At 38.3% G+C, this 18,748-nt stretch overlaps 1 protein-coding gene across 1 annotated transcript in view; it reads right to left on the bottom strand.

The window, feature by feature from the left end:
* The window catches only part of LOC126191427 (neuferricin), a 53,514-nt gene extending 52,060 nt beyond the window's left edge, over positions 1-1,454 (bottom strand). The window contains exon 1 of the mRNA XM_049932304.1: positions 781-1,454. Coding sequence (XP_049788261.1) covers positions 781-1,129 — 349 coding nt within the window. The 5' untranslated portion in view covers positions 1,130-1,454. The remainder of the gene's footprint in view (positions 1-780) is intronic.
* Positions 1,455-18,748: the final 17,294 nt, after the last annotated feature.

Raw genomic sequence — 18,748 nt, 5'->3', positions numbered from 1 at the left:
GCAAAATAAATTATTTTCATGTCCCTGATGTGCAGCCTGCCCTGCGACAAGCATATCGTGGGAATAGTATCGGCCTACTTTATTGAAATGTATTGCAGGAACTACATGTGTTGATGAGCATGGCTGGGAACAGGTTGAGAAAGGCAGAAGAGGGGACGGACAGAGCAGAGGGGAGGCTGAAATGAATGGAGAGAGGTGGGGAGGAGAATCCATGAGGAGATGGAAGGTGCAGAGGGCAGGTGGAAAAGGAAGATGGGGAGATAGAGGTGGAAACAGAGAGGGAGAGGAGGTTATCAACAGAGGATACAGGGAGAAGATATGATCAGAGCAAGGGGGTGGAGGAAATGAAGAGACTGAGGGAGAGGGGGCTGGAGATACAGAGAAGAGGTGGTTGGAAAATGTAGCAGGGCAAATGGAGGGTGAGGCAGAGGCAGAAGGTAATTTAATGGTAGGAGGAGGTGTATTGAAGATATGTGTCTAACACATACGTGGATGATGCCACAGGGTAAAGACTAGTGATACAATAATATTAAACAAAAACCAATGCTAGCAAAATTGCTATTTCATAACATTAACATCTTACATTTTTTGCCATCACAGCCGCACAGGCAATGTAATACAGCTGTTGGTATATTACATTAATGACAATCACAAAAATACTTAGGGTAAGACTAGTGCTGTAGCGTGTTTGTACATCGATACAAGAAACTGCAATATTGATATTACTGCTGCCCTTACCTTCTCGTCACCGACTAGAATAATTACACACTGAACATTTACCTGTGAAAAAGTGATAGTCTGCACCGGCCTTATAATGTTTGTTCTCTTTTCCTACATCATAAACTTTGCCCATAATTGATAAATATAAACCACGTTCACCATTAAATTTCTTCAGATCCTCAGGAGTAAATAATGTCGTATATTTCAGCTTGTTTTTGACGCCTAAATCTTCTTGACTCCTAACACTTCCAAACCAAGTTAGTAACACATTATGAACACTTATCATGACGCTATTCAAATAAGGCGAAAACTTGAAAACACTGACTAATGTAGATAAATGGTACTCGTGTAAATAAAATGCAACTACAGTGATTAAGAAGGAAACTAGAAACACATTTTTCGCGTTCATTATCAGACACTAAGATAGGCACTGTTTTCACTACACACGCAATACTAATTGTGTTCTGGACAATTCTTATTATTAACAAGCAATAAAAGTCAAAGGTTTGCTTCTTTCTTGATCAACTCTCTATACGTATGTTACTGGACATCAATTATGTTACCGGCTAACATAAACACAACACCACGCACATGCCTTAATATGCAACAAAAGTCAAAACACAGGATACAATCGATGGATCGATATTTTCGAATGTCGAGAGACTATATCGATCAAAAATACAACACTTTTTTAGTTGTTTGAGACGCCAGCCGTTCGTCCGCGCGAATGAGGTTAAAAAATAAATTGTGTAATGAAAGCCTATGTTAAACCAACTAGTTCCACGTCATTACGAAATGCTGTATTCATGATCTATGGATCAAGTATTAATGTAATGTAATGTGCAGTGAACATGCTTATTCCTATCACTGGAAACCGACACCATTCTCATTCATCCAAAAAAGAATTTATATCTCATGCCAGAGACAACGAAAACTTATACACACATCCTCCAACCACCGTGTTTGGAGGCCAGTAACGGCCGATTCATAATTAAAAAGGGAAGAAACGGAACTTCACGACAAAACATTCCACATTTTTTTTTTGAAAAGAAAAAAAGGGTAATCACGATTTGACTGGGTATTACCATATCCATCTTCTGTACTATCTACAATTAGGCTTTTATGGCATTATCAAGCACAATGCTAAAAGTTGTGAGATCATTATTATGTCATATCTGTTAAGGCAGTCCAAGACATATAAACAAAATTAACACATGTCTTGAAGAAGTACCTGCCAAAGGTAGACATTCTTTGACAGTTACATCTTAAAGACATGTATTGGTCTTGTATATCTATTTTGAACTGCCTTAACAGGTATGACAATAATTATTTAATAACGTTTAGCATTGTACTTGATAATGGCATAAAAGAAGAAATATAGATATCACAAAAGAGTAATTAAGTAATACACAAGCAAATGGCAGTTTACTCTTTTAAAGAAGATTGCATGACAGTAGTTCAACACTATCGAAAACTTTTTACATTCCACAATACATTGTGGCGGCACTCACACAGGCCATCAACTGACTGTCTCGTCATGCCAAGGTTTCACGGGGAAGAAAGTTTTACAGTATCATTTTCTTCTAACATCGGAAGTTAATCTATTTTCGCAGAGCTCACTGATGTTACAGTACTGCATTATCTGCTTCCGAATCTTCTTAGTCTTCATTTCATTATTGAGTTTCCTATTTGCGTCAACGCCAATTCACAGTAACCATCAAGGCACTGTCGCGTCATGTTATATTCACACTGTCCATCACAACAAGTCAACCAATGTCGCATGATCTCAAATCCTATTGCTGTCCCCAACTGTTTTTTTGCGGGACTTGTACCAGGCTCAAAAGATTTTCAGCTTTCAGGGGCAGCTTTTAAATTAGAGAATGGAGACAGAAGTGTGGAAAGAAAATTGTCTTTATGTCATACAGAAAGGGAGTTTCACACGCTCTACAAGGAGCTTGAGGAAAAGGAATTTGCATTTTATAAATATTAGAAACTATATGAACCATTTTTTCATATTTTCATTTTTTGCATTTAACTGTACACAAAACTATTAAAAGAAACACAGCGTTATGTCCTGTCATCTCATCTTCTGAAAATTTGGTTTATTTAAAGTTAATTTTAATTGCCAATCCAATGGAAATTTTTGTGTATAGAGAATATCGCCCCCAGTACCTTTCCCTTAAACATTTATTTTTGCGTCTTGTATTCGGCTTTAAAACTTGTCTTAGTTACATAATGACATAAATATTCTTATTACAGGTTTGAATCACGGTCTCTCAAATTATATTTCTACTGTTGCTGGACAAAAAAACATCAGACTTTGATATTTAAGAGATACAGGTTGCTGGTCTGATAGGGCACATATTATGATATGAGACCTATAATAAAATGATAGTTAATGGCCATTATGTTTCATCAATTATCTTCACACTGATTGCTCGAAATATTACTATGCAAATGCAGATTGTTAATGACAGAAGCTATTAGATTCGGTATACTGCCATTTTGAATAAAACACCAATACTTATGATGACCTATTTTATCAACTAAATAGTTGTACAGCATCTGGTAGATTACGCTAGGACGTTCCTCTCCAAACTCTAAGGGACAGAACAGAAGAATAATAAATAAAAGTTTTTGTCTTTTGTTTTAAGAAATAAAAACTATCTGAGAAGTTCTCTCCTACGCCTATCACACCTAAATAAATTAATTCTTTGCAGCTATTCGGCGTATTTGTTCCGTACATAATTTTTCTTTTCGCTTAAAAGATCTATTACACAGTCCGTTAAATATTGACACTGAGTGCCAAACTACAGTCGAACTATTTACTTTTAAGGTTTGTTTACAATATTCTTCAAAAACATACATTTACCAGTTCTCTTTTATCTTTATATACAATAATAAAGTTGAATTCTAACGCCACACTTGTTGGTGAATTATTGTAGTCTCAGTGCAAGCTGAATACGTCACAGCTGACATCACACAACATCAATATTTCAAAAGTCTCTGATATGTGCAGTAGCTCCTTGTAGGCCAGTCTTTTCACAATACAGTGTGCAACGGCTTAATACTTGTCACAAGTGGTTAAATATTTGGCTTCTTACATCGAAATCAACAGAAAGGGAAATCATGCATCTTAATATATATATATATATATATATATATATATATATATATATATATATAATATGCAGTGTCCACTCAGTGCACAGGAAAACTTATAATCGTTCAAATGTTAGTGGTCTGAAGTTACCTGTTTATTCAATGTCATTGTTAAAAGAGTCTTTGTTATAATTCATATCTATATCATACTTTACATACAATATTTTTTTATGATGCTCTTTTTTTGCCGAATAACACACACACACAGCGATACCCAACTGGTGCTCTTCATGTTGGCAATTCGTTTGGGAACAAGCGCCATAACACACCCTTTCTTTACAGAACCATGAGGAAGAGTGATACAATTTCTGCATCAACTACTGTTTTGGATGCTGTACTTGGCAGGTAGGTTGTTGTCATGTTTCGGAGAACATTTCGCATTTAAAATTCCACATTACTTCTCACACTCATTTACATTTGTTTTTGCTACTTGCAGTACCCTTAGTCACATTTCACTGTACACTATGCTGAACTTCAGTCTTTGAATTTACTAAAGTTTATGGTGCCTTAAAACATTCCTGTCATCATTTATACGATTTTGTTCGTTCTTTTAAAAGTTTTCTGTCTAACTACTTTTGATTTATCGTGGCTTTCCCGGTCTGGTTTGTGAATATCAGTCAACTGACAAATAATAATAGATAATGATAATATTATGTGATTAGAGTATGTTAATACAAACATTGGGCGCTTGACAATGGCTTTTGGCATGAGGTCCACTTATTGCAAGTTTGACTATGAGTGATTTTTCTGAAAATATTTCTTTATCAGACTCCATAGACTGAATAATTCCAAAGTGTTAGTTCATGCTGGACCATTCACAGAATTTGTAACATGGAACTTTTAGCCATGGAAATTTGAACAATAGCTTGCAAGATAAATGAAACACAAGGTTAAATATGTCACTGTATTCACAAAATATTACATTAAAATAAATTACACAGACACTTATATTAATTCTGTTGCTGTGTGTAACTATGAATACGCCTAGTGAGATTGTGTCTTGAGAAAATAGAATAATGGTGATGTACCAAATAACTATCTGCAGCGATGACAAATATACGTCCTATCTGTTCAGCTTCATGAACGAAAAAGGTGGCATCTTCTCAGCAAGACAGCTGAACTGCATAATTATTCTAATGTTTCAGCAGTTGCATGAAACAATCTATACAACCACTTTACTAATTAATATTTTAAATAATTCTTTATTTATATTCTGAACTTATATCTACATTTTTGCAAAATATCCATGCCCATCCTGCCCCCCTGAACTGGGAGGCGAAAGGACGCACCTGCAGGCGAGGAATTTGCCCTAAAGCATATTCAGTACAATATTTACATACACACTCAAATACAGGTCATGGTATATAACATTAGAATGAGGAGCGTGAATGCGGCTGCCTCGCATGTGCAGTTACATGTATTTCAGTTAGTTGAACTCGTGACACAGTGATCACAGTTTATATACAGCTCGTATGTGCGTATGGGCAAGTTTTTACGAAAAATATGCACTAACATCTAAAACAGGCACAGTAATCTTTAAACTACTACCTATGTTAAAGCAAAATACATTTCACTATTAGTCATTGTCTCTCATGCAAAATATTGCATTTAAAATGTCTTTCTGTTTCAGATTAGCTGTCCTTATATGACGTGTCGTCGTTTGCAGTTTATATTCATAACATATTCAATAATAACGCTAAGGTAGGCATAGTTTTGGTAGTTGCATGTAAATGTTATTGCATGTCGACGTAACTGTTCAAAGATTTGACAACCGATATGGGGGTAGGTTCACTCGTTGCGTTGTTTACTTTCACTGATAACACTGTTCTTCCTAGGTCACGCATCGCGTGATTGAAAACCAGTGGATTTCCATTCCACAGCATAAGTTCCACTAAGTTATGAATGCAAGACTTCGGACGGCAAAATGCTGGCATCGATCCTCGATTTGCCCAGATGAGAGTCGCCGTCGTATTCCGAGAACATTACATTCCCTGAAGTCCCATTCAAAATTCCTCCACCCATGGCATTGTCTTCAATGCTTTTGTGCATCGCGACCATGGTTCCAGTGGTTTATCAGTTCCTTATTTTGCACAGTTGCATCGCCGTAAATGTCATTAGGCAATGCACTACAAATGTTAATGCACTTGACATGCACAGTTCCATCGTGCTCACAGTTTATCTGGCGATGTGCAAAGAATGTTTGTTAACAATTTTTTTCATAAATATTGCTTAGCAATCATTTTCATAGCGACACATGAAGAACAGTTTTAACCATTTTCCACACATACTTCATCACGGTTACAGGCATTGCGACGTATGTAGAATGTATTTAAAGCAGTCTCTTTCGCATAAATCTTGTGGCTTTACTCATATTGATACATATTATAAATTATGACCACATTTACGTACCAAAATGTTACATTTTGCCTTACATCAATATAGATAATTACGCATAGATAGTTTACATTTTGGCTTCATATGGAAGACAAGTATTTACATAATCTTACAAACATTACAGATTTTTTAACCAAATTTTGCATTCGCTAATGGTGTCACCTGAAATTGGAAAGATTAGACACAACATTTGTATACATCAGCAAACAAGCCCAAGCACACATATACTAATGGACAAACGTCTAAAGCAACACACTAAAATCAAACCTACAGAATTTTCGCAATATGAGTGTGTATAGAGTGTATATATAGCATTGGCTTCACATAAACAAGTGTTATGCAGTATGAAGTGCATATAATCTGTTCCTAGGTGATAGCGTTTTATCGTCATTTGGTTTTGTGTACACATCAGTCAGCCATGAATAGTCCATGAGCGATGCTACAGTTAGTCAATTATGTTGTCTCACAATTATTTTATCACACTTACGTGCATGTCATGATAACATTTGCATTAACATTTAGGCTGATGTTATTTATGTACGTTAGGCGAATTCAAAATCTCTTCGTTCTTCTTCTGCTACTGACTGGATCAGCTAAAATAAAATTTCTTATCCTACCTAATTTCCTTACAGTGGGATTGAGAGACACATGTGTTTTAAAAATATTCAGTTTATTTACTTATTACTTATAGATATGTGTTTACTGATTAGAAAGTCTCAATGAGCATAAAGCCCAATGATTCTATTCGTTTTTGGGTTCTGCAACAGGTATGCACCAGGATGCAGTATGTTGACAGTTACATAAGGATCATCAACAGCAGACGCCACTTCGCATTGCACCACTTAAGTGCAGAAGATTTGTGGTAAGTACGCAATAGTTTTGCATGCCTGCCTTGAATTCCTGCTTTCCTTAATAATACTAGAGTAGTATCTGTTTCTTGCATTAGCACGCTGTGTCAGTTGGTTAGTACTTCTCTTGCCTTATTCCAGTGTGGATCAGATCTTTGTAAAGCTGCCATATTTCGTCACAAATCAATGTAATTTTGGTAATATTGTTTATACTGCATTAGGAGTATTGTGTAGTCGTAGACATTTTCAAGTTCAGTGTTACCATCATTCATACCTTGTGGAAGACGAGACAAAGCATCAGCAGTGATGTTGTCTTTCCCTTTAATGTATACAATCTTCAAATGAGTACTTCTGTAGAAATGTAGCCCAGTGTGATAATCTAGGATGAACTAACTTACCTGATAACAAAAATGTCAGAGCTTGGTGAACTGTATAAATTTTCGTGCGTTTACCATACAAATAATACTCAAACGTTTTGAAACCCCAGACAATAGAAAGAGTGTCAATTTCAGTGGCTGAATAAGTATATTCACATTCACTTAAAGTATGGGTTGCAAATCCAGTGACATGTCACATGTCATACAAAAAATTCACCAATGTGTGCTTAATGTTATCAAAATCTTCCTGGCACTGCTCAGACAAGATCCATATATGATTCTTCTTAAGTAAATCTAGGAGATGTGTTCAATAGTTGCTGTGACAGAAATTGTCGAAAGAAAGAACAGAGTCCTAGAAATGACTTCAGTTGTTTTTTAGTACAAGAACTAGGAAAAAACCTAATAACATCCAACTGACCTGGATCAGGGCGTATACCTTGTGCATTAACTGTGTATCCAAGATATCTAATCTCACTACAAACAAATTTTGACTTCTTTAGGTTAGCCGTAACACCAGCTTGCGCAAATTTATCCAGAATTTTTTTAAGGGTGTCAAGATGTTCGTTCCAAGTTTCAGTAGCTACCAAAAGATCATCGACATAATGAATAACAGTCTCAACTAACTCGTCACCAAGCACAGTATCCAATGCAGTAATAAACATGCCTGAACTGACGCTCAATCCTAAAGGAAGAACACAGAATTGATATGTTCAGCCCCCTCAATATGAAAACAGTGTATGTTCTGGAATCAGGAGCGACTGCCACTTGCCAAAACGAATTTGGCAAGTCGATCGTGGAAAACTACTTAGCATCTAAAAATTTCTGTAATTGTTCCTATAAATTTTCTGGTTTAGTGTGTACAGGTAGTATAATTTCATTTATGGCACGTGCGTCCAACAACACTATAATATTTCCTTTAGGTTTCTGGACAGAAAGTAATGGACTACAATAGGGAGATGTCGATGGTTCGATGATCTTCCACTCTAACATCTGTTTAAGTTCTTGCTACATCGCAGGTCGTTGAGATAGTGGTACATTATAGGTTTTGTGACAGAAAATTTGATGAGGCTTGACTTCCATTTTATAAACATATGTCTTAATGACACCTGGTCATTTAGTAAAGACCTATATATACTGAGATAGTATTTGATAAAGCTCATTGCGTTCATCACCAGTAATAGCAGTGGTTTCACTTAACTTATGGCTAATCATTGTTTTCAAATCATCATATTCTGTATCAGGTGCGAGTGTCTGTATGTTTGTTTCGTAGCTCTCTTTCAAACAAAGTGTCATCACAAGTTTTTAGAGTCCTTAATTCAGCCTTAATTTCGTCATGTCGCATTTTTAAAACTGTCATGTGTTCATCAATGTCTTTTTTATTTTCAGTCATCTGAGTATGTATTGATGTCATGTGATTTTTGTTTTCAGTCATTTGCTTGAAAATAGCGTCAAACATACTGACAATGTTTGTCAACTGAAACTGCTTTGCCCCTGCCGCATCGTTTGACATGACATCACAAACAAGAATGGGCTCTGAGCTGAAATATAGCTATTTGACTAGTGGTCGGCATATTTACGAAATTTCCGTCACTAGGCATGCTGATTATTCGTTACCATTGGGGTTAACTCTGGAGTCATTGTCACTGAGTTGTTCAGTGTCCAAGTCGGATTCGGTTTGTGTCTGTCGTCTCTAATATTTCATTTTTGCTAATTGTTTACGTGTTACCAACATGCTACACTTAATCTATAATGGAAGAAAAATCTTTAAGCTCGTTTGAGAATGAATTCATAAAATTAATTCCGTATAGCAACAATGTTGGCTTAACTGAGCAAGAATTGCAATAAATGATGAAATAATTAACATTAATGGCTGCTTGCCATTTTATATTGCACATGACACAATTCGCCTATTTTGTGGAATGGTATGAATGTATTGTTGCAATAAACTGTATGATAAAAATAATTTGGAATCTGTTATCTTGTGCAAAAATGACTGCTATGGTCACAGAAAATTTTCACATATCTAGGAAGCAAGCTACAATTACTGAAAGTGCCTGTATAAGTGTGCTAATGTAAAAATGCGATGTCTTACCATGGGCCCAAGTATACAGTGTAGAGTCCAGGTTTCAGCAACAATTTCAGTGGTTCATCTTTTTGTTTGGTCTTTTTAAATATTCAATGGCAATGGCTCCCCATTATCCATGCAACAAAGAAAAACAATGTAGCAAATACAATAAAAGGCCCAGTCCCGAAGTAGCCAGTTTGATTTATTGTGGCTTTTCCAGTCTCGTTTGTGAATATCAACCAATAGACAAATAATAATAGATACTGATAAGAGTATGTGATCAGAGTATGTTAATACAAACTTTGGGCACTTGACAATGGCTTTTGGCATAAGGTCCATTTATTGCAAGTTTGACTGTGAGTGATTTTTCTGAAAATATTTCTTCATCAGACTTCATAGACTGAATAATTCCAAAGTGTTGGTTCGTGCTGGACCATACACAGAATGTGGTAACATGGAACTTTCAGCCGTGGCAATTTGAACAATAGCTTGCAAGATAAATGAAACACAAGGTAAAATATGTCACTGTATTCACAAAATATTACATTAAATTAAATTACACAGACACTTATATTAATTCTGTTGTTGTGTGTAACTATGAATACGCCTAGTGAGATTGTGTCTTGAGAAAATAGAATAATGGTGATGTACCAAATAACTATCTGCAGCAATGATAAATATACGTCCTATCTGTTCAGCTTCGTGAATGAAAAAGGTGGCATCTTCTCAGCAAGACAGCTAAACTGCATAATTATTCTAATGTTTCAGCAGTTGCATGCCACAATCCATACAACCACTTTACTAATTAATATTTTAAATAATTCTTTATTTATATTCTGAACTTATATCTACGTTTTTGCAAAATATCCACGCCCATTCTGCAAATGTGTCTTTAAATACAGCTGTCATTCTAAATATTCTACTGTGCATTTGTTCATGCAGCAATTATATCTTTCTTTTACGTCACCATAGGAATTCTGAAATTACAGCTGAAACCTGACAGAAAGGATTAGGCCCAGCACAAGCTATGCAACAACCCATGAGCTCAAGTGCATATCTACAGTTAAAGTAAAAATTAAAACTGCTCTGAATCACGCTGCAAGGTACAGCACTTGATGTGTTTGTGGACCCTAATCCATTTTCCTATGATGAGTAATGATTTCGTTCATCTACATCATTTGTCTGCTTACTTTGACATTTGCCATTATATTCTGAAAGTATGTGGTTTCATTGTGTGTTTTGAAATGTAGTTCGTTTCTTGGAATGTTAGGTTCATATATGCTCAGTCCACTGTCATTACTGTTGCATAGAAAATTCCTGAGTCATTGCCATAATCTTCATTATGCAGCATAATAAATTAAATAAATAATTTATCAAATGGAGATCATTTAAATCATCATAAAGTTTTCCTCCTTGCCATTTGTTCTTTCATCGTATCTGCTGATCTGAAATAAAATACCTTAAACGATTTTCTGTATTTGTAAGCTGTAGAATCAGTGAAGTGCTTTATATTCCTGGTTTGAGCATTCTCTTAATGACTTTGTTTAAGCTTTAGTAAAAAACTTACCTAAATCTCTTTGATAGTATAATCCAACTGTTTTGTTTTTATCTAGGATTTTGTAACAGGTATGACCCAGCATTTGGATTGTGAGCAATGATGTATGGACCTTCATAAAGAGGCACCTACTTAGGTTTATGTCGCTTCAATGCACAAGATTTTGGGTGAGTACTAAAAGCACTTGCATGCCTATTGTAAATTCCTGAGTTCGTTTTATAGTTTTGTAAAATTCGTCTTTTGTAATTCTGGCGTTATTTGCTATGGTAATTAATACATCTCATATCCTGTTGTCATAGTATTCCAGTTGTCCAGGAATCTTCAGAAGGGGACCACGCTATTCGTTACTTTCCTTTACATTTAACATAATTTCTATAGGTGTATAATTAGAGTCATATATTGGCAAATTAGTGTAAACGCCCTCGAAAAGAGATAAATAGTTCATACACTCGAAATGATTCCCTGAAATGTACATTCTCATAAAACAGTTTAATTACTGGAACACCCTTTCACACGGATTGGATTGAGGGCTAAATCTTGAGATAAGAATAATTTTGATGTCATTATATTTCAAAAACTTCCTCCATTTATAGCCTGTGTAATAAGATGCATTGTCCAAATGGTTGGCGACAGATTTGCCAACAATAGGTATATAATGTCCACTTAGCCGTTTAATGATTTGTTGGCTGTCATGCATTATGTGGCATATAGTTTCACGTATTTTGAGAAAAGGTCATACAGAGTGAGTACATACTTGACTCCACCTCTGCTTCTAAGATAAGGCCCACTTATGTTTGTCGCTACAATTGCCTTAGGTTTATTGGGAATAATTGAATGCAATTCCACTGTACAACCTAGACTCTCATGCATTGCCTTTTGACAAATAGTACATGTTGTGATAAGTTTGTGAATTTTCATCCACATGTTCGTGCAATAACAGTAAGTGTTTCCTTTCTGCAGTAGTTTTGTATTTTATGACGTGGTACCGTACCTACGAAACTTTTATGTCGACTGACTCTGGCTGCAGAAGCTATGCAATTATAGTAAGTGTTCAGTTTCTGCATACATTTCTTTTTGCCATAGTGTCCCCAAGTAAAAGGTGTATGCCAGTTTATATTTACTTGTGATTCTTGTGGAATACAGATGCATCATTGATTACTGTGTGAATGTCGACGGTAAAATAAGATGCCCTGATATAGTTTATAATGTTTTCCAATAGGATGGTCAGGGTTGCTTGCTGTGGTCGATTTTACTTTGCTCCATCTATTGTCAACCCTCTGCAGTGTTGACATACTCCTACATAAGTGTAGACAATATTGATGGCAGTGTTTGTCCTGCAGCTACATGAGGCGATAATCGTTCACATTTTCCATATCATCTACATCATGAGATAGTCCCTGAGGTTCACGTGACAATGCGTCTACAATTATGTTATTTTTACCTTTAATGTATACTATTTCGAATGAGTAGTTCTGCAAAGTCATTGCCCATCACAATGATTGTGGATGTACGAGTTTGCGTGTCATTAAAAAGCTTAACACTTGTTGGATGGTGTATACCTTCACAAGTCTTCCAAAAATATAATAGTTAGATTTCTTAAAAGACCAAGTCATTCCCAATGTTTTCACCTCTGTGGCTGAATAAGTACGTTCTCACGCACCTAGAATTCGATTAGCAAAACCAATAATTTTCGCCTCTTGGTTGTCCTCAGTTACTATTACCTGAAAAAGACTGATCTAAGACAGTGCGTGATGCATGACTTGCAATACACAAATCTTCATTAAGATCAGAATGACAAAATATTTGAGTTTACCAATGCTTCCTTTATTCTGTTAAAATATCATGTACATTGTTCCGTTCAAATCCAAGCATGATTCTTCTTTAAAAGAGCCAGCAAGTGTTTGGCATGAAGCGCCTACAAATGGCACTAAACCCAGGAAAGATTTTAATTGTTTTCTGATATGTAGTTGAGGAAAATTCTTAATTGCATCTAATTTCCTAGGATTTGGTCTACTGCCTTCAGAACTGATTATGTGTCCCAAGCACTTAATCTCATTTTGCACAAACTTTAACTTCTCTATATTTGCTGCAACAGCTTCTTGTGCGAATTTACATCTGTTTTCTAAAGCATAAACGTGATATTCCCATGTCTGTGTGGCTATAAGGATGTCACCAACGTACAACATTACCTTTTCCAGTAATTCTGTGCTAGATCTGAGTCTACAGCAGTAATAAAAACACCTGAACTTACAATGAGTCCGAATGGTAATACTCAAAATTGGTAGCTGTGGCCACCAAAAATAAAAGCAGTATACTTCCTTGACGCTTTGCTCAGTGTTACTTGCCAAAACGGATTTTCTAAATCCATGGTTGATAAGTACTGTAATCCTAAAAATTTCTGCAATTGCCCTTCGAGATTTTCCGGTTTTGTGTGAACTGGCATGATGATTTGGTTGATCGCATGTGCATCCAGAACTAAGCATATATTTACGTTTGGTTTGATTAAAGTTAATAATGGACTGCAGTAAAGAGATATTGATGGTACTATGGTATTCCACTTAAGCATTTGCTTTACTTCTTCACACACCACAGACTGCTTAGACAGACGAATCTTATATGTTTTATAGCAAAAGATTTCGTGAGGATTAACTTCCACTTTATATATATATATATATATATAGGGTGAGTCACCTAACGTTACCGCTGGATATATTTCGTAAACCACATCAAATACTGACGAACCGATTCCACAGACCGAACGTGAGGAGGGGCTAGTGTAATTGTTTAATACAAACCATACAAAAATGCACGGAAGTATGTTTTTAACGCAAACCTACGTTTTTTTAAATGGAACCACGTTAGCACATCTGAACATATAAACAAATACGTAATCAGTGCCGTTTGTTGCACTGTAAAATGTTAATTGCATCTGGAGATATTGTAACCTAAAGTTGACGCTTGAAACCTCCGACGTTCAGTTGCGTGTTGTAACAAACACGGGCCACGGTCGGCGAGCAGCAGCTGCAGGGACATGCTTACAATGACGACAGTGTTTACGAGTGTGGCTGTAGTGCACTGTTGTGGTTTAGTCTAGCTGTCGCAGTGTCCGCATGTAGCACTTGCTGCTATTGTTATTCTGCATTCATTTCTGCACGCAGACCAACTGTAGTACACCGTGTTACCAGACGTCTGCGATAGAGTAGTGTTGTAGGAACAGTGACCATTGTGTATTCGAACTCTGAAAAGGCGGAGATGATACTCATCTATGGCGAGTGTCGACGAAATGCAGCTGAAGCCTGCAGGGTGTATGCAGAACGGTACCCGGACAGAGACCATCCAACGTGCCTCACATTGCAAAACATCTACCGCCAACTGTATGCAACAGGTATGGTCGTAGCACGCAAACGGGTCTGTAACAGGCCCGTCACAGGAGAAGCGGGTGCAGTTGGTGTGTTAGCTGCTGTTGCCATGAACTCACACATAAGTACACGGGACATTGCGAGAGCCAGTGGACTGAGTCAAAGTAGTGTCATGCGCATACTGCATCGTCACCGTTTTCACCCGTTTCATGTATCGCTACATCAGCAATTACATGGTGATGACTTTAATCATCGAGTGCAGTTCTGTCAATGGGCATTAACAGAGAATGCGTTGCAGTTCTATCTGTTTACTGATGAAGCGAGTTTCACAAACCACGGGGCAGTGAATCAACGGAACATGCATTACTGGTCTGTGGACAATCCTCGCTAGCTCAATGGTGCCGAATCATTGGCGACCACCTCATTGGTCCTCACTTCATTGGAGGGGCCCAAACAGCTGCAACATACATCGCGTTTCTACATAATGATCTGCCAACGTTGCTCGAAAATGTCCCACTGAAAACGCGTCGACGTATGTGGTATCAGCATGATGGTGCACCTGCACATTCCGCAATTAACACTAGGCTGACCCTTGACAGGATGTTCGATGGGCGTTTCATAGGACTTGGAGGACGCATAAATTGGCCAGCCCGTTCTCCTGATCTTACACCTCTGGACTTCCTTCTGTGGGGTACGTTAAAGGAGAATGTGTACCGTGATGTGCCTACAACCCCAACAATGTATTGTGGCAGCCTGCGGCGACATTACACCAGATGTACTGCGGCATGTACGACATTAATTACGCCAGAGATTGCAATTGTGTGCAGCAAACGATGGCCACCACATTGAACATCTATTGGCCTGACATGTCGGGACACACTCTATTCCACTCCGTAATTGAAAACGGAAACCACGTGTGTACATGTCCCTCACCCCTCATGGTAATGTACATGTGCGTCAGTGAAAAAGACCAATAAAAAGGTGTTAGCATGTGGACGTAATGTGCTGTTCCAGTCTCTTCTGTACCTAAGGTCCATCACCGTTCCCTTTGGATCCCTACGTAATTCGGTGCTCTCCGATACACACGATCGAACAGCGGAGGAGTGGTACTCAAGCGTCAACTTTAGGTTACAATATCTCCGGATGTAATTAACATTTTACAATGCAACAAACGGCACTGATTACGTATTTGTTTATATGTTCAGATGTGCTAACAAAACTAACGGGGTTCCATTTTTAAAAAAACGTAGGTTTGTGTTAAAAAACATACTTCCGTGCATTTTTTATGGTTTGTATTAACCAATTACACTAGCCCCTCTCCTCATGTTTGGTCTGTGGAATAGATTCGTCAGTATTTGATGTGGTTTACGAAATACATCCAGCGGTAATGTTAGGTGACTCACCCTGTATATATATATATATATATATATATATATATATATATATATATATATATATATATATATTGATCACACATGGTTTATTTGTAAATAGGTAGATGTAGCTGAGAAACAGCTGGTTTAGTGTTTCTTCTTGTTGCTTGTTAATAGTTGTAGTTTTATTTACTTCATCACTAATTAGGGATTGTTGGTCCTCCATCTCATGATCAAATACAGGTTCATTGCTAGTAGTGTCATCTTGTTCATATAATAACTGGATCTTACATTATCTCGAACAGAGTTTATTGTGATGCAGTACCTGCTCATCCAGGTTAATATCAGTGCCACTGCTCTTCATAAAACATTTACCTTGTTTGAAGTCAATTATACTGTGCTTCTCTCTTAATAAATGTACACCAATCAGGCAATTTATGAACAGGTTTTCTACAACAAGAAACAGCTATCCTATTGTGCCATTTCCTATTTCCATAGTTACAAGTATTTGGTTACGACGAAATAAATCTCGGGTGAACACCTGGCATCAGTGTGCATAGGACACAATATTTTGGCAATCGACCACGTTGTATCACCAGGTGCGCTGATGTACCGACTGGCGGTGGGCCGGCGCCAGGTATATATAGGACAATCCCCCTCCTAGTCCTCCCTCAGGCACTTGCTATGAGTCGGTGTGGTCCACGCCCCACGCGTGGTCCAGGTACAGCGTCCGTTCTCTCGCTGTCTAGGCGCTGCGTACTAGGTTTTCTCGTTCAGGAGGGTCTGCCGGCACCGCTCTCGTTATTCTTCCCTCCTCCCCCGAAGTTGTTACACTTTGGGAAATATCCTTTTCCTTCTTAATCCGGGTGACCACAGGTTCCCACGCCTTGCTAAGGATGTAACCGCTGTCACGATTTAGTTGTGGCTCCCTTACTCTGATCTCTATGGCTTCTTTGATGACACAGTCCCAGTATTTGGAAGTCTGGGTCAGGACTTTGGTTTGGTCATAATCCATGCTGTGGAGTTCCGTCAGTTAATGCACAGCGATTGCCGACTTACTGGGCTGTTGCAGTCTAGTGTGCCGTTGATGTTTTCGGCATTGGTCCTCATTGGTACGAATGGTTTGGCCGATGTATACGCTATCGCATTGGCAAGGTATCTGATAAACCCCTGATTTACGTAGACCAAGGTTGTCCTTGACACTACCAAGAAGGCTCTTGGTGTTGCTTGGAGGATGGAAGATGGTTTTCGCTTGGTGTTTACGTAAAATGCGTAAAATTCTTCCGGATAAGCCCCCACAAAACGGAATAGTAACCATGGCCGCTTCCTCCTGAGGTTCATCCTCAGTTTCCACCGGTGCTGCAGGTGTGGGATGTAGAGCCTTCCGAATTTGCCCTTCCTTGTAACCGTTCCTCTGAAACACGGTCTTCAGATGGACCAATTCTTGTTGGTGACTTCCCTGTCGGAGATGGTGTGAGCTCTGTGTACAAGAGTTTTGAACACGCCATTCTTTTGCGCCGGGTGGTGGCAGCTATCCGCATGTAGGTACAAATCGGTGTGCGTCTTCTTCCTAAACACGCTGTGGCCCAAAGTGCCGACAGCTCGTCTTCTAATCAAAACATCTAGGAAAGGGAGCATCCCATCCATTTCGATCTCCATGGTGAACTTAATATTCTCGTGTCTGGAGTTGAGATGTGTGAGGATGTCTGCCAGTTTATCTCTTCCATGTGGCCAGATAACGAAGGCATCATCCACATATCTAAAGAAATAGAAGGGTTTTAGATGTGCTGATTCAAAAGCTTCCTCCTCGAAATGTTCCATGTACATATTTGCTACAATGGCTGAGAGTGGACTACCCATGGCTACTCCTTCTGTCTGCTCGTAGTATTCAGCGTCAAATAAGAAGTAAGTTGATGTCAGAACATTTCTAAAAAGGTTGGTGGTCTCTTTGTCAAATTTCTGGCTGATGAGTTCCAAGGGTTCTTGTAACGTAACTTTAGTGAATAGAAACACCATGTCGAAGCTCACCAGTATGTCAGATTCCTTAAGCACAAGGTTGTTGATGCGTCCCAGGAAATCCACGGAGTTACGGATATGGTGCGTACATCTCCCAAAGTAAGGGCCAAGCAGTTGTTTGAGGTGATTGGCGAGAAGGTACGTTGGGACACCAATATTGCTGACAATGGGACGTAACGGAATCGATTCCTTGTGCATCTTCGGCAGTCCGTAAAGTCTAGGAGGAACAGCAGCCCTCGGGCGTAGCTTCTTGGTAATCTCGTCAGCCGGACTCCTTGAGAAGCGCCAGAGTCTTCCTCTCGACCCTCTTGGTAGGATCGGTGTCAATCTTGCGGTATGCGCTGTCACCACGTAGGCCCCGCATCTTCTCAGCATAATCCTGTCGGGGTAGGGATCTAAGAGAAGATCCAGACATTGTAATATTACCTGCAGACAAGGGCAACACAACAGTATTCCTATCACGACTCAAGTAAACTATCTGGGGCACGTGATCAGTGGGTGTTGTGTACAGACTGAGCCTCATCTTACAAGCGCAGTTCAAAATTATCCAACACCACAAACAACTAAGCAGGTACAGTCGCTCATTTGCCTCTGTAATTATTATAGACGGTTCGAGAAGGAGTTTGTGAAAATTGTTGGACCCTCAAATAAGCTAATGAAAAAGGGGACGAAATTCCAATGGTCACAGGAAAGCCAGGAAGCATTTGAAAAATGGAAAGAAATATTAGTTTCAGATCCAGTACCGGGTTTTTCGTATTTCGAGGAAGAGTTCATCCATTTGTGTGATGCTTCAAATGAGGTAGTCGGCTGTGTTTAGCGACACCTGGCAGAAGGTCAAGAACTTCCGGTAGCTTACGCTTCAGGGCAGTTAAACAAGGC

The sequence above is a fragment of the Schistocerca cancellata genome, chromosome 6 (assembly GCF_023864275.1).
Source record: "Schistocerca cancellata isolate TAMUIC-IGC-003103 chromosome 6, iqSchCanc2.1, whole genome shotgun sequence".
Lineage (NCBI taxonomy): Eukaryota > Metazoa > Arthropoda > Insecta > Orthoptera > Acrididae > Schistocerca > Schistocerca cancellata.
Note: the sequence above shows the minus strand (reverse complement) of the source record. Positions and strands in the feature narration are given on the sequence as shown.